Here is a 24487-nt window from a genome sequence, read left to right as displayed (position 1 = left end):
ATATACTTCAAGGATGGTCAAACAGTACAGTGCACTTGAGCTACTCCATGTTCAAATCACCATAGGCAAAATCCAATATTACTTCCTTGCCAGCTGTAGATTCCCCTCTATGACCCAGAAAACCCATACCATGTATTTAAACTTATTAGAAACACTAACCATCCCACCCAGTACCATATTCATGGGCACATTTAGTTACCCCACTGTTAACTGGGAATCCTGTATGACATGAAACGTACAGGCACAGAGATTCCTGTATTTTGTAAACACAATTTTTCTGAACTGCATAGTAACACCAATCAGGGGTGCAGCCATACTGTATCTGGTCCTCACTAATATGGGAGAGTGCTGCACACCCCTTATTGTAATGTCTTGCCTGGTAAAGTCAGAGCACAAAACGGTGGTCTTTGAAGTAAACATAAAACCTGGACCCCTTGCTAAACCTGGAATGCTTAGGAACTACTCTAAGGCTAACCTCCCGCTATTAAGGGATAACCTGGCAAAATTTCAAGCCTCCATAAACTCTGAGAACACTGCTGCCTATGCAGAAATGTTCACAGAAATCCTGTACAAGCATGTTAATAGCTGCATAGAGGCAGCTGTACCCATCAGGAAGAAGTACATAACTAACTCAAAAAAACAAACCACCCTGGTGGAACCACAAAATCAATAGCTGTATAATAGAAGGAAGAAAATCATGGCAAAAATTAAGAGGTGCAGCACCCAGCAGGATAAAATCACTCTCATCAAACTAAACAAATATATCTGAGGACAGATAGTCTATCAAAGCCAAATTTGAGGTGAATTTGGCCTCCCAGGCCAAGGGCAATCACAAGTCATTCTTTAGCTATGTCCACATCCTCAAAGGCAATACATAATTGTGTGCAGAGCTCATTGTAAATGGAGCCACCTGTACTGAACCAGAAGAAATAGCAAACCTACTGGCCAATAAATTCAGCTCCAGCTTTACCCATCTCCCCCCTCAACCTTTCCTCAAGAAATACCATCAAGTATAACTCCCCCCACTGTCAGAAGGGAACAGGTTCTTAATGCTCTCTCTAATGCCAAGAACACTTCCTCAGTGGTCCCAGACAATATCCCAGGATGGCTTTTAAATACCATGACCTATCAGAGCCTCTGGAATTGCTATTTAGTTATAGCCTCCAAACTGGCTTTGTGCCGCATAAGTGGAGAACAGCAACAGTCTTTTTAAGCCTAGCCATGCATCCCAAATCTCTGACACATTCTGATACCCTTGGTAAGTGTAAACATGGGCTTGGGAGATGAACCATTTACAGGTTAACTGTTTGCATTGGACACATAGGTGCCAAACCAGGGATGAGGGCTCTCCAACACTTCCTATTTATATCACAGGCAATGTTTAAGTCTTTAGAATGGGTAATTCTGGCACTGTTTGTTTTGTGTATATGCAGGAGGTCCATCAGATACCACCCCAGTTGTTGAGGAAGAATGAAAATGGACAACACAGATGGACTGTTATGGTGAGTACATAACTTCTTTGTTTTGCTGAAATATTAATATGTACCAGCATAATTCTCCACCCTTGCTACTAACTTGTTACTACCACAAGTCTACTATTATCTTTTATACTTCTTCAGTCTGTATTGGAGCCAGTATAGCAATCAGCTTAATTACTCCCCCTTTTCCTTATCCCTGATATTATAAAGAATATCCAGAAGTCCTTTCTTTGTCAAATTCACATGCTCATTTCTTTCCTTATGTCTCTAATGCATTTGTATCATATTTTCAAGGCTTATTATTTTAATGAAAACCCTCAAACAAACACCTAAAGACATTTTCAAAACACCCTCATCCCCTGTAAACTTAGAAAAAAAACACAACTATGTTACATTTTTAAAAAATGAAGTGTAACCTTCCATATAGGAACAATTGCTCCAAATTGACAGCTTACACCCACAGGCATTACCTAACCTAAAATTAAGGGTACCCATACTAAAGCATGTTACAGCTTGTATTCCCACTTAACATTGATTGATGTCTTTTCACATTCTAGTTGTGAAATACGATTTGTTTGCATTCAGAAAACTTTAACTTTTAGCACTAAAAAAAGTTTACTAACTGTCTAAAGAAAACTAAATTGTACTCTGTTCTTTTAAATGCCTTAAGGTGGCTGCTGACCTTTATTCACTTCCCATAATTTCAAACTTTATTTTTCATTGAACTACTTGCTATTGTACTTTAAAATTTTCATTTCCTTCCACTTAGATGCTTAGAACTCTCAAGATTAATTGCTTGAACCTGCAGACAGTTCATCTCCATGTAAAAGCAATCGGCAATGAGAGAGAAAAAAAACAGCTAATAGCTCAGCAGAAGCATGAAGGAATCTGTCAGTTTCACTCTGAACAGAATGTACAGCTGCCTTCAGCTGCAGACTTAACTAGTACTGAAAACATTATATAATGGAAAGACTGAGCTAATATATTTGCCGAAGCAGGAAACTTGTCATTTTGCATGTCCTTCATCATTTTGTCTTATTTTTCAAGCACACTTGTTTACAAAAAACAGTTGTTTGTAGCTTATACCAACGGCATTATTCTAGACATCTACCCTTGTAAAAATAAAATAAATTATCTTATTTCTGTGCAAAACATGATATAATGTTCTAATATAATAATAATATAATATAATCAGCACCCCAAGATCACAACATATTAACTTAGACTTGCTTTTGTCCATACTTGCTTCTCTTGTTGTACTGTAAAGTCTATATTTCTAATAACTAAAACAGTATGTTTAATATCTTTAACACATGCAACAGTCACTGAAGGCTCCCCTACATTTACATTACCTGACCACGACACTATACAAAGCTGTTTTACTATATAATATGCTGTTTATATCATGAAATGTTTTATACAAATGCTAATAAAAAAATTTTCCTTACAGTTCATTTTTGTTCTTTTTAGTATCCTTCTAAACATTAATAGTGAGGGGCAGGTCATGGTACTGGCTGTCGGGCTGCAGCCTCCTCAATAAAAAAGAAGAAATAAATGTAAAAAGTGCATTTTTATTTACTGTTTTTCTACAAAATTAAATTTTACCGATATTGTTATCAGTATCGGAACTCAGTTCTGATGCCTTCCAAAGTGTTGTGGAGAGAGGAAGAGAAAGAACGAAACCCACTTACTGTGTTTGCCAGACTGTTTTCAAAACAGCCCGGCACTATATCTATTCAATACCAGGAATAAGGTGATCGTGCCTTATTATAGAACTTCCCGTTTTCTGCACAAGGCAGAAATATTGGATACAATTTGCTCATTGGGCTGCTGTATGTAGCTGTGAGGAGCTATTTCTTTTGGCTCAGGCTGCCTCAGGTAACTGTCTCAAGCTGAAACAGGCTGAGATTGAAAGTGAAAGAAGTGGATCAATTTTTTTACCTGTTTTTGTCCTTTTTCTTTCTTCCTTTTCACTATTTCACTACCAGTCCTTCATATGTCACTTACGTAGGATACAGAAAGGTAAATATTTTAAGTGAGAGTCTGTGTGTGTGTATTTGTATGGGGGACATAGATACTCTGAACTGTTTAGATTCATAGATTGACAGACTTTTCTAAGCCAAGTTTTTCTGAAAGAATAATGATATTGTGCATGCAAATAGGACATTGAAGGCCAGGCATTTATAAGCCACCACTGTCCATAAAGGACATGTGTGATAGGCGCAGTGGAAATTTCCTATTCCCCATCCATTTATCGAGGTTGTGCTTAAACTAGCTGTAGACAAACTCAGCTTCACAAGGATGGGAAGCCTGTTCCATAGGAGGAGCAGTCTCTGGGAAACATATCTGTCTCTCCAGCATGTTCTGTTTGTTACTGACAAAATTCAGGTCCCTAGACCTAGTATTTCTGGTACTCTTTGACATGCAAATATGTAGGAGAGTCTTAAGTGTTTGTTTGCGTCTTTCGGCTTTTCCCGGTTAGGGGTCGCCACAGCGGAACTCCGGTCCGCTAATGATTGGTAGTGGATTTTTACGTACCGGGTTACCAGCCCTGATGCACAACCTTCAACGGAGGCATGCCCCATTCACGTATGCCTCCACACAGAAGACGCTCTAGCTGAGAATCAAACGGGACAACGTCTTGCTATGAGGCGACAACGCTACCGCAGCACCACCACTGCAGTATTTAGGAGAGTCTTAAATGTGAGGTATGCAAATGCCTTGTAAGCCAGGCATAGATCAACCCTCAGCAATCTTTAGGAGACTGAGTAGAGGGGAATGGCTTTAAGGCGCTCTGCATAAGACATGCTTGTTGCACCTTGTATTCTTTTTGTAAGGAACATTTGAAGTCGCTCAAGTTGCTGCATATGCCTGGTCAGGTACATACCAAAGAGAGCATTGTACCCTATAACTGGTCTGATAAGGACAGAGAACAGTGGGATAATGATCTCTTTGGACCTAAATGCCATGCCCTTACTTATAAGTTGCACAGCATAAACGGATTTCCTCACCACTGTGGGCACATGGTGGTTGAAGGTAAGGCTACTATCTACGTGTGTACCCAGATCCCTGACCACTGGGTCAATTCTTAGGAGTGTATTACCAATATGATAATTAGCCAGGATAGTTGATTTCCAAAAGGGTACAATTATGTATTTCTTAGCATTGAGTTTAAAACCATGGCTTTGGCACCATTTGTTAGTCAGAGATAAACCTTCTTGAAGAATGCTAATATCTGCGACCCCCAGCTTGCAATCATCTGCAAACTTAATCAGACATAAACATTCAGCATTTGCTTCCATTTCAGAGAAATAGATGCCAAGGAGGAGTGGGCCCAATACCAAGCTGTGGAGGACTCTGATATTGACTGGCCTCTTGTTGGAGGTGACCGCAACAATTTTGATGACCTGGGTCCTATCATTGAGCCAGGTGGCTATCCAGCCGGTGATAAAAGGGTTTATACCTAAATTATTGAGCTTGTCTATAATGCCTGAGTGGGCTATTGTATCAAATGCCTTGGCCAGGTCGAGGTGAGCACTGTGCACAGTCTTACCTTCATCCAGTGCTTTGGTGACTCTCTCAAAAAAGTCCATCATATTTACTATGCATGACCTTCCTTTAACAAAGCCGAACTGTGATGGGTCCAGCGTTTGCAGGTTACTATGTCATTTTATCATATCCATGATGATTCTTTCCATGGCCTTACATATGAGGTTGGTAAGACTTATGGGCCTGTAGTTACTTAGATCAGTGGTTGAATTTCATTTGTGCAGGGGAATGACTGTAGTCATCTTCCTTTCTTTGAGCACAAACCTGACTGAAGGCTCCAGTTGAAAAGTGATCCAGGTGGACCAGAGTGGTCATGTTTCATGCTGCCTATTAAACATCCCAGGATGATATCAGGGCCTATTGATGCAGTGTTTTTGGCCTTGGAAAGTGTATTAATGACCTGTTCTGTAGTAATGGTTTGGGTGATTGTGTTATGTGGTATTTCTTTTGGACTATGAGGGGTGGAATGGGGGAAGAAATTTGAGCTGAACCTGTCAGCCAGAAGGTTGGCAATAGCCTCCGGTTTATTGTGGGTGCTGCCATTTACAATAAGTTCTGCACATTGTTGTGTATTTCCCCTGAGGTTACAGACATAGCTGTAGAAAGTTTGTGGTTGTCCTTTGCCTGAGAAGCTATTTTTTTCTTCAAATTTAGCCTTTGAAGTATTAATTAACCATCTTAGCTACCTGTTTAGATTGGTCAGAGGGCTTTGTTCCTCTTACACTGTTCCTCGGTGATTTCATAGAGTGCTTCTGATTTTGTCTGACGTTTTGATCTGCTCCTTGCAAGTTTTTTTTTTTTCTGATGAAGCTGTAAGAAATGCAGTCACTTGGTAATGGTGGTAATTTAAGTTTCAGATGTAATAAACTTTAGAAAACGTATGCTAGTGCAAAGCCAGTTATTCTAGCAAGATTGTAGTATATAAGAGCATTGCATGTCTCTAATTATGTTTCTTTGTTACTCATTAGGTTTTATTTTTCTGCTTCATTCTAGAGGTAAGAGGTTGAGAGGCATGTGAAGGCAGAGAGGGTTGCAGTAGATTGCAAACAGTATTCTCACAGACAGCTCCTAGAGTTGGCATAATGTTTAAGGTCTTTACCTCACAGATTTAAGGTACATGGTTGGATTTATGGGTGGGTTTGGTATAATGGTTAAGCTTCATCTTAAGGACACAAAGTACAAGATGTTATTCTGACCTAAGGTTACTGGATAGTCTTAAAATGGCTCTTCAGAGCCTAGTGTTCTCCTATGAACCTATGAGTTAAAAAGATACATTCCTGTGTGGTATTTAATTCATGTATTTATTCATTTTATGGCAATAATACTTCTGGTGTGTACAGTCTCATCAGTAGCAATTGTCTGTAAGTGATCGTCACGTGTGTGTTTACGTGTTTCTACAACAAACTGAATATGCATATGACTGTTAAAATTTTTTTTTGTCACAGATATTTGAAGTGTACACAAGTATAGAATTTGCTTTATTTGGTGTGTACCGTGTGTGTATATAGATGAGTTGAAATAAATTACTGCGGCCATTTATTTTCATTTTATTACAGTCTCATATCTAAGGTGTACATGATTAGTAAATTTTAGCTTTTATTCCTTGGTATGAGGGCTGTTGGTGAATACAAGGAAAATTACCCTGCTATCATTTGCTAAAGTTAAGTAGTCATTATACTAGATTTTCAAAATTATTCTGCTAGTTAGAATGCATTACTTTGGCTTTTTATTTATTTATTTTTTAACACAGTCGGAGGTCTCCCATGTGCACAGGTAATAATGTTTCTGTAATTGATGGGTTTTGGGGTCTGTGATAAAAAATAACTCTTTCGATGAGAGGATTGTAGTGATTTAAAAGTAACAACTTTGCCATATTTTTTTTCGCTTTCTATCATGAACGTCAGCATTGTACATGAAGAGTGACTGTGCTGGTCTAGGCAGGAAGACTGTAAAACAGTGAGTAGCATTGCCATCTCACATGGCTTTGTTCTGTGGTTGAGGTTTTGGCTCTTACCTTTTCTGTGTAGAGTCTGCATGTATTCCCTCTCGCTCTCCGTGTCTCTGTCTTTCTGTGGGTTTTATCCAGGTGCTGCAGTTTCCATCATCAGTTGTAAATTGTGTACCTGTGGCTGTTTCTGCCTTTACTTTCATTAGAATCTCACATCAAGGAGGTACACAGAAGGTAAACATCTTTTTTGGAGTGGGAGACAGTCACTTTTCCCCATAGAAGATTTATATGCCTTTGCAAGCATTTGTCATCTGCTGTTTGGTTAGCTTTAACATTAAGCTTTAGAAACAACTTGTTTCCTTGAAAGAAAAACTTTTTTCCTTCTTCACCATTTTTGTTCATCCTGTAATAAACTCAAAAGGTTGTAAAAAAAACCTACAAGGATGCATCCCAAGAAATTTAGACTCCTAAGAGTTCTGGGGACCTAAAAGCCCCATACCTCCAGTTTAATTCAGTTACTTCCCCACACTTAAAACAATGGAGTTTTGGTCAGTTAGGGTGCATTACAATGATAGTGTGGAAAGCTAAAAAGTAAGTCTAAATAAGAAAGAAATACTGTATGTGGATGGTGTGTGGCCATGATGGTGGGAGGGACACTGGAGAGGTACATGAGGGACCAGAGTACAATAAGTGCACATAGAGTTCTTTGTCTAGGGCTCCATTTCTCCTAGTGTTGGCCTTGTTGATTGCAGACTTCTAAGGTGTATTTAGTCCATAAATTGGCTATGAGTATGTTACTGAGGTGGTCTGTTGATAAAAGTGGCAGACACCATCTGTAGTTTGATTGCAGGTTATGGTCATTGACCTGATGTGACAGAGCCACATGCCATTCCAATTAGCCCCACTAATTCATTGCTTCCTGCTGCCCGCTTCTTGCCTTGAAGTTAATAGCCGCCACTGCATAAAGTGGGGTATATGTTTTACAGTCCATCCGCAAGTTTAACAAAGTCAACTAAAGTCCAGTCTTTCTCAACCACGTTTTCTTGAAAAACAATACTTTCACAAATGTGATTGATGCTTTATAGTCTTCCTTTTATTTGCTAATTTTAATTTTCTTGGTCTTCCTGTTCATCTCCATCTCCCAGTGCCAGTCTATGATTGAAGTCCAAGATGCTCCAGATTGTTCTTGTCAACTCCAGTGTTTTTCTCTCTCTTAAGCATTTTCATTGGGAACATTGGAAAAAGTTTCACTAGCAAAGTCTATTTATGAGCTTTATTGTCAAAAGAATGAGAAACAGTGTTCCCTTCTGTTTGCTGGCTCTTGTTTTGTTAGATAAACTTTATTTCCTCCTCAGCTTGTTTCGCTTCCAAAAATGTCTTGATCCTTCAGGAAAAAACATTTCGAAGACAGCTGGATGCAGCAGCTTGAATCTCACATCTTCCTGTTGACATTCCCTGACTGCAGATATAAATCTGCTTCTCTCTTGCCGAGTCTGCAATGAATGAACATTTTCCCCAAGCACTCTGCTGTTTCCAATTGTTAATACTTTCCCCTTCTCCCATACTTTTGTCAGGATCAACTTTCTGGTGGTATGACTACATCTTTACTAATTCAGGTCTTAGCTGCTTTCTCATGGCCAGGTTTGGCACATACACTTGATGTGCCCTTTCAGTTAACATATTGTAGTGTCCCTTTGTTTATTTGCACTTTCATAAAATTATTAGAGTCTGTTCCTTCTAGTTTCCCTGGTACAACAGAAAGTCTCAGGTTTTCTCTGCAAGCTCTGACTTCTAACTACCAATTTTGAAACATCTCTTCTTGAGCAGTCTCATACTCAGCTTTTTCTTCATTTCATCCTCTGATTTTTACAGTTTTATCAATTCATTTGAATAGCTAGTTTTTCTTTTTCGTGCATTTTTCATGCCTTGTGGTATTTGAGTTGATATATTCATTCAGTGTTTCATTTATTTTAATCACTTCTGAGTATATTTGATGTATTTTTCTTCTAAATTACTGGAAGCCATGTCTTATACCAGAGCTGAAGCTTGAACTACTTTTTTGCTGAATAGCTGCTAAATACTTCTCAGCCTGTGTTTTCTCTCCATTTTTTTTCTGGTTGATTTTCTTTCAGGTTCTCCAAATTTCTTCTTTACCAGCATCCAGGCAGTGGACTTTTACTAGCCAGTAACTGAAATTTACCCAGGCTGACAATATCATTGGCTGTTATTTCTCCGTTTATGTTATCATACCGGGAGAGCTGAAATTAAGCTGTTGATCATTGTGCAGTCATCTTCCTCACAGATTTTATCTATTCATACAAGGTCATTAGTGTTTGATACACCCCAGTCTCAAACTGATACAACTGACTGCATGGATTATTCAATTCTTATACCTTTTTGGCACCTCTTTCATGAGGATGTGTAGCAAGTACTAAAGGTGGCAAGAAAACTAAGAAATCATATATCAGCGAATGGAAAGGATTTTCTAGTTGGTGCATAGCCAATAACCAGGACCCTAATAGGGATTATGTACTACTGGTTTTCAAATACATGTGTGAGTTTCTGTCATCTGGCCTGTCTTATTCCTCTATCAGGGTTAATCTTGCAGCCATTTTGGCATGAAGCTGTCTTTGTCTCCAACACACTCTTCTTTGTTTCTCATTAAACAGTTCTTGAAAGGGGTTTTACACATGATGCTATCAAGACACAAGGGGGCTCGCTTTTAGGAACTTAACTTTATGCTGGAAAATCTAACTGTGTCACCATTTGAACCCACTCATTTGGCAGATGTGTAGTGCAGTACTTTGATAACTATTCTTATTGCTCTGACATCTGCAAGAAGAGTATCTGAGTTGCATGTGCTCATGGTAGTTGAACCCTGTCTGGTATTCCTCAGGATAGAGTTACTTTGACACTACTTTGGTCATAAATGAAAGATTTGTTCTTAGTTTCCTTTGAATCAGACTTCCAGTGTTTTACCAAGAATCTCAAAACCAGTGATAAAAAATTCTGCATAATCTAGATGTAGATAGATGGCTCAGGTACAGTCATGACATAACAAAATCCATTTGAAAACCTGACTACCTATTTATTTCTTATGATTGGGACTGAGAGAGGACAACGTATCTTGAAGCAAACTATTTCCAGAGACTGTCCTCAACTATTGGAACGTGGTTATTCCTACCATGGCAAATGAAGGTCCACTCTACAAGACCCTTGTCTCTGATGGCATACTGGAAAGCGATGGACTATAGAAGAATTCTAGAGGCAGCTACTTGATCCTCTGTACAGACCTTTACCAAGGGCTCCTGGACTCTAACTTTCCTCCTCCCAGGTTGGGTAAGCTATGTAATCAACCAAAATAGCCTAAATCTACGTCAACAGTGGGAATGATGAACATGGTACAGTTGTGTATAAAATTACTATAACAGTAGGTGTTTGAATTCCACATTGTTGCAGTAGCCATACCCACCCACTTCCCCCTTCACTTTCTTGTGCATTATTGTTTTTTGGAATATAAAATGCTTTTGTGTTATCTGATTCCTTTTTTTTCTACAAAGTCTTGATGTCGCTTCCTTCTTGCTGTTGTTTATCCGATTAGTGCTAGCCAGTCAGCAGTTAGATGGACGGTGTGTGAAGGAGCCAGTGCTTTCGAAGCAGGCAGGTTATTGCTTCCTAGGTAGGCAACAACCCATATAGCCAAAGGCTACTTTACTGCATCAGTGTGGAATTCAAACTTCTACTGATAAGTTCCTTTACAAAAAATACTTTCATTTTATAGCATCTAGGAGTAAAGTGTCTGGCATGGCAGTTGCTTTCTGTCTTCTTGAAAAAAAAAAATTGACTAATGTTTTTCCTTGATTGGAGGTGGTAGCTGTCCACATGTGCTAATATATTTTTAAGCTGATATCACTACTGATGTGTGCACATTTGAAAATATTTAGTTGAAGTTTCTAGCAGTTTTTCTGCTTTTCCATTGAAAATTTCAGGTTACATCTCTGTTAATTTTATTTATTGTACATGCTACAAGTCTTATAGCCACTGTTGTTTTTTAAATAAAAAAATAATTTAATGTACTTTACTCAGTACAGCTTTTTTTTTTAATTTTTTTTGCAGCTGGGCTCATTAAACTTAATCTGCCAAAAGGTTTGTTTGCATCAAGGATAGAGAACAGTGTAGCATCTAGCATATTTCCTGCTGCCTCTTGTGTTGCCAGAAGTAGATGATCCCCACAAGAGGAGAAAACATACTTGATCTCATCATCACGAACATGGGAGCACAATGTTCAACACCGGAAGTATACCCCTCACTGGTGAGATCAGATCACAAACTAATCTCGCTGGAGGTCCTCATCCCACCCCCACCTGAAATAAAAAAGACCACAGTAAAGAACTTCTCGAAAGCCAACTTCACACTTCTAAAGACTAGTGTGGTCTCCTTTAAGGCCCCCGAGCCGGCGGAAAACAGTACCCAAGCCACTGAATCACTTACAAATGCCTTCTACCAGCACCTACAGGACTGCATGGATAAGGCAATCCCAAGCAAAACAAAGACTCTTTGTACCAAAGGCAAGCGTCCAGTCTGGTGGACCCCAGCCATAACCAAACTCTACAACAAAAGGAGGAAGCTACTACAAGATAGAGCAAAATCCTTAAAAGGTTAAGACACCTTTGATCACTACAAGTAAAAAACTAAGAGCTCTCATAAAATCATCCAAAGCAAACTTTGAGAGAAAAATAGCTAAAGACTCAAAAGACAATCATAAGGCCTTCTTTAGCTATGTTAGAAACCTGGGAGGAAACTCCCAGATATGCTCAGAACTAGTTCAAAATGATGTGAAGATTACTGATCCTACAGACATTGCCAACATACTGGCTGACCGGTTCAGTGCAAACTCCCCCCCCCCAAAAGGAGAGATATCTATACCAAACAATTGCAGCCCCCCAAACATCTCTAACGCCCAAGTGAGAACTGCTCTCTCCAAAGCAAAAAACACAGCATCCATGGGACCTGATGGTGTCCCTGGCTGTGTGCTCCACGAACTCAACGAGGAATTAAACCCACAGCTAGGACAGCTGTTTAATCATAGTCTCACCTCTGGATACGTACCCAGGGAGTGGCGCACTGCGACAGTAGTCCCACTTCATAAAGGCGGTGCCTCCACCGACCCTAGAAATTACCGGCCCATTAGCTTGACAAGCCTTATCTGCAAAGCCATGGAGAGGATCATAATGGATCTCATAAATAAAGACATAGGGAATTTGCAGACTTTGGATCCAACCCAGTTTGGCTTTGTCAAAGGCAGATCATGCCTTTTAAACTTGGTTGACTTTTTCGAAACAGTCACCAAAGCCATTGATGAGGGAAAGGCAGTCCATACAGCCTACCTCGATCTGGCGAAAGCCTTCGATACAATACCCCACTCAGGTATCATTGAAAAACTCATCAGCTTAAATGTTAACCCATACATCACAAGATGGGTTGCAAACTGGCTGAGTGACAGAACCCACAGGGTCAGAGTTGCTGGCGCCATGTCAGACTCAAAGCCTGTCACAAGTGGTGTCCCACAGGGCTCAGTCCTGGGCCCACTCTTGTTTGGCATCTACTTTTCCGAAGTACAAGCAAACACAGGAGGGTTATGGCTGACAAAGTTTGCAGATGACTGCAAACTGGGCGCTGTAGTCGAAAACACATCTGGCACAGATATCCTTCAGAAGGGTCTCACAGAAACGGATAACTGGGGCCAGAGCCATGGCCTAAAGTTAAATGCCAAAAAATGCATAGTCATACCCTTCGGGAAAAACAAGGTTACCCCTAGCTACCATATAGGTGGCAATCCACTGAGCACAGAAGAAGTTATTAGGGACCTGGGGACCCAGGTTGACAGTAGCCTGTCTTTCGACACCCATGTAGCTAAAGTAGTTAGGAAGACCTTCTACATTGCCCACCTTATCATGAAGGGATTCACATCTAGATCAAGGGAGGTCATAGTTTCCCTATACTCATCACTCATCAGACCAATGATTGAGTACAATGCCCCATTCGGAATGTATCTGACCCGACACTTGCAGCAGCTGGAGAGGCCACAAAAGTTCCTCACCAAAAGGATAAAGGGTCTCAAAAATCTGTCCTATGCTGCCCGACTGAAAGAACTTCAGCTCTATTCAGTCGCCACCGCTTGCTCAGAGGTGACCTGTGCCTGACATACAAGGCCATGTCAAACCCAGAATTGATGAATATGCTTCACCTCAAAAAATCTAGATCCGTCAGAGCCACAAGGGCGGGAGACTTAAACCTCGACACGGCTATTAATAGGACGTGCTGGAGGGATAGATTCATCACCCAAAGACTCCCTATGCTGTGGAACAAAATCCCGGTATATGTGAGGCAGAGCACCTCGCTGGCCTTGTTCAAGAGAAATCTTGACCAATGGATGGGAGATCACAGATATACCCCAGGGATTACCTCAGTGTCACTGCTCGACAGAGGCACAGCAAAATAATGGGTATAGTTCCCCATACTAAAGGGGTGGCGTAAGCCACAAAACTATGGGCTAGGCTTGTAAATGCCCTCGGGCAGATAGCCTAGTATAAACCTATGAACCCTTTAAAACCATGGTATCATGAGTATGTAGGCATTATCCTTAGTTTGGTCTGCTTCACTAGTGGTTCCATGTTATTCACCCTTTCATTCATTTTACTGTTAGACTATGATTTCCATTGCTTTTGTGCAGTTTGGTTCCTCCTGAATCCTAGTTTTAGTGCTACTGGTGCTATTCTAGGAGAATGAATTACACATCCTGCCCCTGGATACATATTTGCATTCTCCGTCTTGTTGACCCCCCCCCCCCAAATCTTCAAACAGTTCAACATATTTCTTCAAAATGTCATCTGTATTCTGCAATACAGATTCTGCAATTTTGACTTGTTCTTTTGAACTTCTGCATTAATAGATTCAGTAATGTTTTACTTATTCTTTTGAACTTGCAGTGGAGGATTTATCAGACACTTATTATGCTTGCTTGTTCATTTCAGCCTCTCCTCCATTAGAATTCTGTTTCTGTACACAGGGAACATGAATATGTGCATTACATTCAGACAGTGAATTTGCTGCACTACTGTCAGCACTTCTCAAACATTTGTGGTGAAGACCTCTTTGATTTCTGTATAAATGTCCAACTGTTGTGACTCTCTTCTGTCTTTAGCATTAAAAGGCCAAGTATTCTGATGGTTAACTTTGCTGTTATTACATATTGCTGATGATGAGTCATTTTGCGTTTGAAGTGCATCAGTACTTGCCACTGTTATTTTTATGCCGAGAATATCTGGAAGCTTTAATTGCATTTGAATTATGTTCACAGTGTAGTCAAATGATTGAATTTGTGCTCTGAATAAGGCAGAAACATACATGTTGACGTGTACACTTTACTTGTAGACTCTTGCAAATATGTTATTAAGCTGTACTCAGCTGTATAATAAATGTAGCTGGTTTGCCGTTAATGTGTAGCTTTTCTGACCAGTGGGTCACTTTTGCCAACATTGCTAGCCTGAATTCAGTGCAAACACTTATTCTGAAGATTATTGTATGTTCTAACATACACTGCTCTTTTGTGCCTAAAGCATTAGTATATGTATATCTCACAAACACTGTCTAAATAATTACTGCTCCGGTAAAGATACAGAAGTATCAAGTGCTTTGTTGCACATTTATCATGTATGTAGATAGTTTGCTTACACTAGGTGTGGTTTATGCAAGTTTGTTACCAGGTACCATCTTGGGTACTGTGTGGTTGGCTGCAGTTTTGTTTTTATTTGTAATATTTTTAACCAGTTTAGGCTTCAGAAATCTTTAGACATTTGTGAGGTTGAAGTTAAATATAAAGCACAAAAGTAAGATTGGTGACTAGCAAAGAGAAAACTGTGTGGAACAGCAAATTATCTGCAAAGGGCAGGTTATTAAAGGAAGCAGACCTGATACTGAAAAGTGCTTATTGCTATATCTAGTGTGAGTGCATTTTCTAAAAGTCGTCTTAAAAGCATGACTGAAGAGATAAGTGTATAAAATAGAGGTTATAATTAGCAGGAGCTGAAAATGAACTGATGTTTCTGTGTAGAAGCTGTAATCATTGCCAGAATTATGATTTTAAATTTCTTTCACTTATGTGTTCATTTTTTGATAGAAATAGTCAGTTCATTTAAGGTTTGCAGTGTTTTTGGCATATGTCTTAAGTCTAGTATTTCATTAAAATCTTGTGTTATAAATTAATATATTTTTTCTGGATAACTGTGATTTATTTTACAGATTCTTGTGGCTACAATTATGTTTCTTTTACCCAGTGCAGAACATTCATCCATGGAAGCTGATAAAAAGGTATGCCTGCTCAGACACTCTTAGATTTACTATATGTATTTACTATTTCTGATTAAAATTTGTATTTAATTATTTTTTACTACTGATATCATTATGTGGCCACCACCACTTCCCTCCGATATTTTCTAGAGCCTAAATCAGTGATATTTTATATATAGAAATATATATTTAGAAAAAATTATTGCTCATACAAAGTCTAAAATATATTTTAGCATTTTTAAAAATCCCTTTTGCTCTTTAAGCACCTTTATTAAATTATCACTTAAGACATAGGCACAGATAGATTATTAGAAAAGAAACTGTATATATATATATATATATATATATCTATATATATATAAAATATATATACACACGTGCGGCATATATATGTTAAAATTTTAGATTCACTTTTTTTCTCTCTCATGATTTTATGTGATTGTATTGTTACAATTAAAATCAATAAAAATTTTGAAAAAGAAACTATATTAACATTTGCATTGCTTTATACATTACACATATGTTTTCTTTCTTTTTATCAGTTGTCATTCACTCCAACATCAAATAAATTGCTCAGTTCCTGCCTTCCCTTAAATCTCACTCCTCCTGATCAAAATTCTGTATGTATTGTTCCATCAAATTCCATTTATTTCTAGATAATTCTCCTTCCATTCTCTAAAGGTCCCACCTCCAGTACTTTTATTTATTTATTAATGTTGATTACTTCAGCTACTGGTGGTTTAGATTTTGATTTCCATTTTCTAGTAACTGCTTTTATTGCAGCTAATAGCATTAAACTTAGTAATGTCTTACTATATTTAGGTAATTCAGATTCTGTGGCCCAGCCTTAAAATAATCATTTCCTTAGTTACAGCCATTTGTTTCCCCAACATTTCTGACAGAGCACTGTGTGGAGAATTTTTTAAAATTTGCCATATTCTTATGCTTCCAAATACATGTTCCCATCACACTTCCAGCAATGTTGTCTACCTGAGGCAAAATTATTTGTAGTCTGCCTGAGGTTTAAAATAGCTATGCAAACTTCCAAAGGTACAGTCCTAATACTTCTGAACGTTGCTACATACGTGAGGGGGTTTGTATTGCATCAGCGAATGCTTAAAAAAGTGAACACTGATTCATCGACCCTATCTAAGCGAAAGCGAAAAAAATCACTGTTCCGGGTGTTCGGGATTGTAAGTTTTCGCTTACATTGGGTCGATGAATCAGCATTCGCTTTTTTAAGCATTTGCTGATTCATTATAGACCCTGCGTGAGAGCCATACAGATGGATGCTGATTCTTCTTTTGGGAAGAAAGACTGGAAAGGCATTTTACAATCTTTTCTGGCCTCCTCTGATTGATTATTATAGTTATCCTGCAATATTTTATATGCTGTGCAAATTATTTTGTAACAGCAGCTTCTGTTTTAAACTCCCTATCCCTTTCTTTTTGACTATATTCTGATATTTTTCCCTGGTAGGGAAGGCAGAAACTAATCTGTAGTCCAAATATCTGCTTGGCCTCTTCCCACTTTATTACCTTTCTCTGTCTAGATATTTGTTCCCCAGTACCTTTGTTCCTTGCCAATTTTCTGCCAGTATATTTTAGCCCCCTCTTGCCTATTTTCTGCATCCTAATGGATGTTTTCCTTATTGGCAAAATCTTTTTTTCTCCATTTCCATACTGGCTTAGTTGTTAGAATGCTTTTTGCTACTTTATGAATATAGTACATTTTTATTATTCTCCATATAGAGATAGGGATCAAAAATTGTGTTTTTTCCTTATTTCTTGAACTTTTATCCTGTTTCATCATTATCCTTTGCTGCTTTGATTTATAACCTTCTACATATGTTTTGTGTACAAGTGTTAACCTTGTAGCTGTAAAATATCCATTCATATCGGGTAATTCTAAACAATATATGAAGGATATCAAAAAGAAGAAAATGTGTCCAAGGAAGCCAAAGGTTACCCAGTAGGAAGTAAATACGATAAATACTGAAAAGAAGCCAGGCATCCACCAAGGCTTTAAAGTATAAAACTTTAATACGCAGAGTACACAGGATAAGCGCTTTCACACAAGTTGTGCTTCATCAGATCCACAGACTAAAATAACAGAACCCATTAAATACTAAAACATGTGGTTAATTGAAGCACATGTTTTAGTATTTAATGGGTTTTATACTTTTCAGCCTTGGTGGATGCCTGGCTTGTTTGCAGCAATATATGAAGGATCAACTTATTCCACTTAACTTTTGCTCTTTTCCCCTCCCAAATAAATTAATTTAACTCTCTATTAATTATTGTCCACTTCTCTGGTTGATACAAATGTTCCTGATCTTTATAATCAGTTAGAGAGACTAATAACATATTCACTACTTGTATTTTATTATCCATATTTATAATCAAGACCTTCCAGTTTTCATTTTTTGTATGATTGTTTGTTTAGTCTCGTCCCACACATCTTTAGCTGCCATAAAATAATTTTTAATCTATACATCTAAATACTTTATCTTATCATTTTCCAATAAATAAGGGTGTTACCTAACAATTTATATGTGGATACATAAGTCACTGTTGTAGCCTTTTTTATCTTCATTAATTGTGTATTGCAGAAAGATATGAAATGGTCTCAAAATGTTCCACAATGCTGAAATTTCATTTTTAGAATTTATCAAGTATAAAATATCATCTGCAAATAAAGATAACTTTTTGATTACCACACCAGTCATATACTTTAATTTCTGAGACTTTTATTTTCTTTACCAATGCCTCTAAATATATAACAAATACTTTAGGGGAAAATAGAACACCCCTGTCTAGTTCCTGTTTTAAACACAGCTTGATAGAAAAGAACCCACCCAGCTTAATTATTGACACTGACTGTTAATTTAGGCTCCTCCTTAATCCTTTTATTCTATCAGGGAGTACATATGCTTCCATTGCTGTAGTCATAGCTAGGGCTGACTCTATTGAATGCTTTCTCTGCATCAAGACCCACCAACAGTAGAAATATTATTTGATAGTCTGCTTACCTCTGGATCATTATTGTTCAGTTAATGTTGTCAAATGTTTACCTCTCCTCCAAAAATCCACATCCATCTCTATCAAATTTGCCATTTTCTTAGCTTGTATAGACTTAAAGCCTTTTATAATCATAGTTTAAAATTTAAATGGATCTATATAAAGTTAGGTTTGAGGGTTCTTTATCCTCTTCAGTTAATATAAACACCACAGCATTCTTCCAAGCTTGCAGCACGTGAGTCCTCCTCAGCAGAACAGTGCCCAGTATTTTTATCACTTATGCTCATTACAGAGTGACACTTCCATAAATATAATACATGTGCTGCAAGATGGCATTACTTGCCAGAGTCAGCATCTTCCTTACATGTTGCCTTCTCTTACCAAATCAGCTTTCATGATCACAATCATTACTGTTATGAAGCAATCAGTCTTACCACCCAATGGAGCTGAGCAGATGCTATCACTTGCCTGACAAAATAAGTACAATTTCCCTTTTAAAGGCAACTTATGGTGTTACAAGCAATTAGCATTTAACTTCATTGACAGTCATCCTTTGCTTACATTGACAACAGTAGCTGTTCCACAGGTTGTATGCACTGAATGCTTATTTTTCTTTTTCTTATCAGTGTATTTTGGATTTCTTTATCTAGCTTATAGTGTCGTTGCTGCTGTGTCTGTTGGATTGGTGTATGGCACTGCCGATGAGATTTCTCCTGGAGCCCATTTCTACCTCTGTTCTAGATGACCATTCCCAGGAATCCCTTTTGCTGGATTATATCTACAGAGTATGTATATTAGAGATATTCTTTTTACAACATGCTTAACTACTTGTGGCTTTTTATTTTCTGACATTTTGAAGACTTGTATTAAAATCACACCGCATCAAATAATATGGAAAATCCAGTCTTGCTTTAGCAATAGTGTAGTTGTAATTTTGTCTACATTTTCACAGATGTCAGTTGATTTTTATTAACATTTTTTTATTTTTATTGAAAAGAGTTGTTGCTGAAATAAGTTATAGGTTTTGCTTTTCTCTGAGTTGCTGTGACCTCATAGTTTATTATATTTAATTGAAAGGGTGTGGGGTTGTTTTGAGTCCAAGAGAGAAACTCCATTTGTTTTGAATGCTGTGGTTTTGAAATTGGAATATCCTGTAAACTGTTTTGGCATTTTTACTTTTATTTAGTTGTGATATCCATTCAGAAGTGCTTCTGAAGTGGTCTAGCCATTGGAATCTCCTCCTTCTACTACCTAGCACCTTACATAAAAATGAATAACCAATTTTTCAGGAACTGTGTATCACTGTGGTTTATTCCATTGTTCCATCCAGTTGCGGTTGGTTTAAGGGAATGCTTACATTTTCTTTCTACTGATTACATTTTTTAGCTTTTTTCCATGACATTGTTAAAAAAAGTGATGTGTTTATGTCAGAAAAAAGTCTAAATGTAAGCCTACACAGCCTATGAAGTGCCTGTTTGACCATGAAATACTGATGCGGAACCTCCACAGGCTTTGTCTGTTATGTTTTGGACCTTCACTTAATATCTATTAGTGTTTGCTTCTAAACAGAATTTAAATAGTACCACGTACCATTGCTGTTAATGAAAGCCTGAGAAGTTCTTTCCTTCTCAGTGTCTTCAGGAATTAAATCACGGAGTAGGAAGAGAGGTATAGATAGATTGGAAGGCTGAGAGTTAAAAGGAATGAAGAAGAGAAAGAAACTTTGATTTCTGGATTGACTTTTAAGAAATCGGTGCTTCCCCAGCATGAAAGCATGGTGAAAAGGAATGCAGAACTGCAGAGTAGACATCATGGCTTGCTGGATATGTAAGACATCCATGGATGGCTTCTCCTCAGTGTCCATTGTTCCCACTGCTCTTCATACTGTTTTTTTGTAGTTGCCTTGCTTTCCATTGAAAGGGAAGTTGACCACTGGGTCTGCCTACACCTTATCAGCTGAAATATTTGTTAGAGATGCTAAGGAAAGAACCTGTTTAGTTTATTTTCTTGGGAAGAAATTCCTGCCGTAAGCTCTGGTAGACACTGCTTCCCATCCTCTGGCTCGGACGACATCACTAGTTGTTGTAGAAAAACCTTTGAACATTGTTCTACCTTTGCAGGCATGAAGTCTGACATCAAGATGAAGAGGCTTTCTTCTCTGCTTGCTGCTTCCTGAGTAGTGGTTTATTGCTGACTGGTTATAGTTGAGGACTGCAAGCAAAGGCTGTTACAGGCAATATTATGTGCTTTTTATGCATAGATAACTCATGCAGGCTTTCAGAGGTGCCACAGTCTTGTCTGTTGCATGATAATCTGTTTCCATTTGTGGTGGATGTTTGTAGGGTGAAGATTGCACGTATCAAGAATAAATCTTGATTCTGTTGTTCTTACATCAGGCCATTGGTTATGTTGTTTCTTCGTGCAGTATGTTACCGAGATTGTCTTGCAGCAAGTAACAGACAAGATGCTCCGTTGCCAACTCTGGCATAATTCATACAGTTGAAGCCTTCCTTTTTCCTCAAGTCTTACCAGTGCTGTTTCCAATATCAGATGTCCCCTCTTAAGCCACTTCCTCCATACAAATGTATGTTTATTTTATTAGCATCGGATGTACGGCAGGTATTTCTTGTTCAGGAAGAAGAACACAGTATCTCAGGTGCACAAGAAAGCATTCTGTCCATTTAGTGGCTACAGGTCTGTCTACTTGCAAAAAAAAAAAAAGATGGCGCAGTGGTAGCGTTGTCACCTCATAGCAAGAGGTTCTTCGGTTTGATTCTCAGCTGGCATGCCTTCTGTGTGGAGTCTGCATGTCCTCCCTGCATTTGTGTGGGTTTCCTTTGGGTGCTCCGGATTCCTCACACTTTACAAAGACATACATCTGGAGCATTTCTCCCTGGGCCTCTGCTGAAAATTGGCTTTGTTCCAAGCCGGACTTTCCCAGTTAACAAATGTTAAATAAATAAATTTAGAATTTTCTTTTATTTTTCTAACATAAATTCTTTGATATACCTTTAAGTGTATACAGTTTAATATGTCTAGATACATTTCAGATCCTCCTTATGTTTTGTTCAAGTGCAAGTAAGCTCTTTAAATCCGAAGGCTTGTTACTTACAGCTATGAATATGTTGTTTATGCAGCTTCTTGAACAGGGTGTGAAGCCTGTTGTATAGACAAAACCACGAAAAATTAACTGTTTGTATCTACAAGCATGTGCATTAAATCAGGCACCAGAGTAATTTATGTAAATGTAGAGCTGTATGTGCTACCTGCAAACTGTTTCTTTCTCACATTTTATATTTTGTGCATAATACAGTTAGGGGTGGTAATGGGTAGAACCATAACTAGGGTGGAGCAAAGGGGGGAGGCTGCCCTTGGAATAAGCTGTTAGGGGTTGTGATTGGCATGCAGCGATGTTGCGGGAGTGTAGTACTGACTTTGATTTATGAAGTTGCAAGAATATCATGCCTTCATAAATGAATGCTGACACTGCATTTGTGGTTACAGCTGAAGCACTTGGTGTGTGATACCAGTTGCAAGCTGCCTATTACTGTTGTAGCAAGCACCGTGACACAGTTACAGCAGTGCAGGAGCATCCCTCCCATCTTTAACAACTTTGCAAAGACTATTTTTATGCTTAACTTTGTATTGATGGGGATGCCAGTTTGGGGAACTGGATCAGGGTAGTTCTCATAACAGGCGTGCATGTTTGGAATATAGAACATGTGGTTGGCAGGTGTTTCTCAATGCCTGTGTCCTCCCATAGTTAAATGATGCGCTCAATTTTAAAACTGCTTTGAAGAAACATACTTTATGTAATTATTTATGTTAAAATTAGTTTCCATGAATGTAAAAAAATGTATTCTTTTGTTAATATTTTGCATACTGCTCTTACAAATACATTCTAAAATGGTTTCATTGGTGATATTCACTATCATGTGACATGTTCTTTTTATGTAGTATGATTTTAAAATGTTCACTCAGTCTGAAGTCTGTCAAAGTTTTATAAGGTGAAACTGCTTTTTGATTATTTTGTTTGTTAGTAAATCAACAGTAAAGTGTTTTGAGTGAAATGCCTGTGAAACCCTGCATTTAGTAGCTGTATTAGAAGACTACATAGCCATTCCACCTTTGAAACTGCATAACAAAACTTTAAGGAAATAATAGGATACTCGAGTAATAAATGCTAAGACTGATGTCATGTCCTTACGGATTTTAATACAGTTCTGTCATGAATTCATTGCTAACTGCACCACACTGTCCTCATCAACAGTGAGTATTTTGAGTAGTACATTATCTGAAGTGAGTGAGGAAAAGTGTGCTTTGCCTAGTGAAATATATAAATTAATTTCTGATGTAAGAGCAACACAATAAAAATATGTTTTGGACACGTGGTGCAGTCTTCACCCTACAAAGACATACATCCACAACAAAAGGAAACTGATTATAATGCAAAACACTAGACTGTGGCAATGGAATACCTCTGAAACCCTGCATTAGTTATCTGTGCATAAAAACACATAATATTTTCATTCTGTCCTCGAGGATCTCAGTGCAATAATGCTGAAACTGACTGCAGAACATGGTCACTGCCAGCAATGGAGTTTTGAGCATATTAAGTTTGCAGTCACAAAGACTGTTTTCTGTCTAGAAAAATATCTACGTTTTTTACATCTGTTGTATTCCATACCATAAGCAGAAGTTGTACACTGGATTTACTATGTGATACATCTCCTTCAGTTGAGTTGCAAAACATTACAATTAAGATGTCTAACACACGCACACTCACTCACTCACTCTGCTAAGTAATCATAGAAAAAATTCAAAACACTAAGATTATTTACTTTTGCAGGGACTGTACATTTGTTGTGGGGACTCTAGCTCCACACCTCCATTGCTAATACATGCTACTCTGTCACACAAACTCAGAAATAAGAAAACACTCTTAAAAACAAAACTCACATGTTCTCTCTTCTCTAAGCTGTGATATTCTGTTATCCAACAGAGAAGCACACCAGGACTGCCCCCTGTACTACTAATGGATGAAGCTCCTAAATGCTTTATCCTAGGTGTGGGTCCCCTCAAATTATCTGTGGTATGATCCCAGTAATTTTCATTAGGGGTAATATATATTATTATCGGCCATTGGATGGGTAGGACCAGTCTATAACCAAATGGGATGGGTTATTTTTTTTTAAACAAGAAACATCTTTATTAAGTTATCATGAATGACAAGGCCAAGTGGCATTTATATAAATGAAAATAACCCATAGTGATATCATTTCAGTTGCAAACGTTCTGCATTCCAAACTGTGCCAACACAACTGTAACGGCAAACATTACGCATCACTTTTAACATATCCAATCATTGTTAGTCAACTATTACATAGCTCATTCATATCCTGCCTTCTTTTAAACCTTGTTCCTCCTCTGCAAGTATTTATCCCACATTTCCCATTTTTCCTATCCAATTTGCTCCTACCGTCTTCTAAAGATCTCAGTTCCAGTTGTTTCATCCCTGTTACTATCTTTGCTACTTCTAGTAAAGTTAGTTTAGACTTTGATTTCCATTTTCTAGTATTTGCTTTTTTTTTGGCAGCCATCATAATTAGACTCAGCAAGGTCTTACTATGTCTAGGCAATTCCGATTCTGTATCATAGCTCAAAAAATAATTTCCCTATTTACTCCAGTTTGCTCACCCAGCACCTCTGACAGAGCAGTCTGCAGGGAATCTTTAAAGTCTGCCAACTCATTACACTCCCAGAAAATATGTTCCCAGTTGCCTCTTTCTTCCTCATTACACCTCCATCATTTGCTGTCTACCTGAGGAAAAATTCTTTGAAGTGTGCATGGGGTATAAAAATACCTATGTAAACACTTCCAGCAACTATCCTAAATATTCTAGATTTTGTTGCTTATTTGGGAGACATGCATATATCTCCCATTATTTATTTGTGAATTGCTTATCTAATCTCTCTTCCCAATCCTTCCTAACCTCCTCTTATTGATTCTTATAGTTATCATGCAATATTTTATATGCTGTACTAATTATTCCTTTCTTGACGTCAACTTCTGTTATAGATTCTACTAAAAATTCTACCAGTGCTGGTCTTTTGTTTATGACCCCCCCCCCCTTATTTTTTTC

General features: G+C 38.1%; 1 protein-coding gene across 1 annotated transcript in view; it reads left to right on the top strand.

Moving 5' to 3' along the window:
• The window catches only part of RALGAPA2 (Ral GTPase activating protein catalytic subunit alpha 2), a 4189194-nt gene that overhangs the window by 2448532 nt on the left and 1716175 nt on the right, over positions 1-24487 (top strand). The window contains exons 29-30 of the mRNA XM_044060158.1: positions 15277-15345; positions 18995-19129. Coding sequence (XP_043916093.1) covers positions 15277-15345; positions 18995-19129 — 204 coding nt within the window. The remainder of the gene's footprint in view (positions 1-15276; positions 15346-18994; positions 19130-24487) is intronic.

This window comes from Protopterus annectens, chromosome 1.part2 (genome assembly GCF_019279795.1).
Source record: "Protopterus annectens isolate FY-2018-M chromosome 1.part2, PAN1.0, whole genome shotgun sequence".
Classification (NCBI taxonomy): domain Eukaryota; kingdom Metazoa; phylum Chordata; order Ceratodontiformes; family Protopteridae; genus Protopterus; species Protopterus annectens.
The sequence above is the reverse complement of the archived record's forward strand: the minus strand, read 5'-3'. Positions and strand labels throughout refer to the sequence as shown.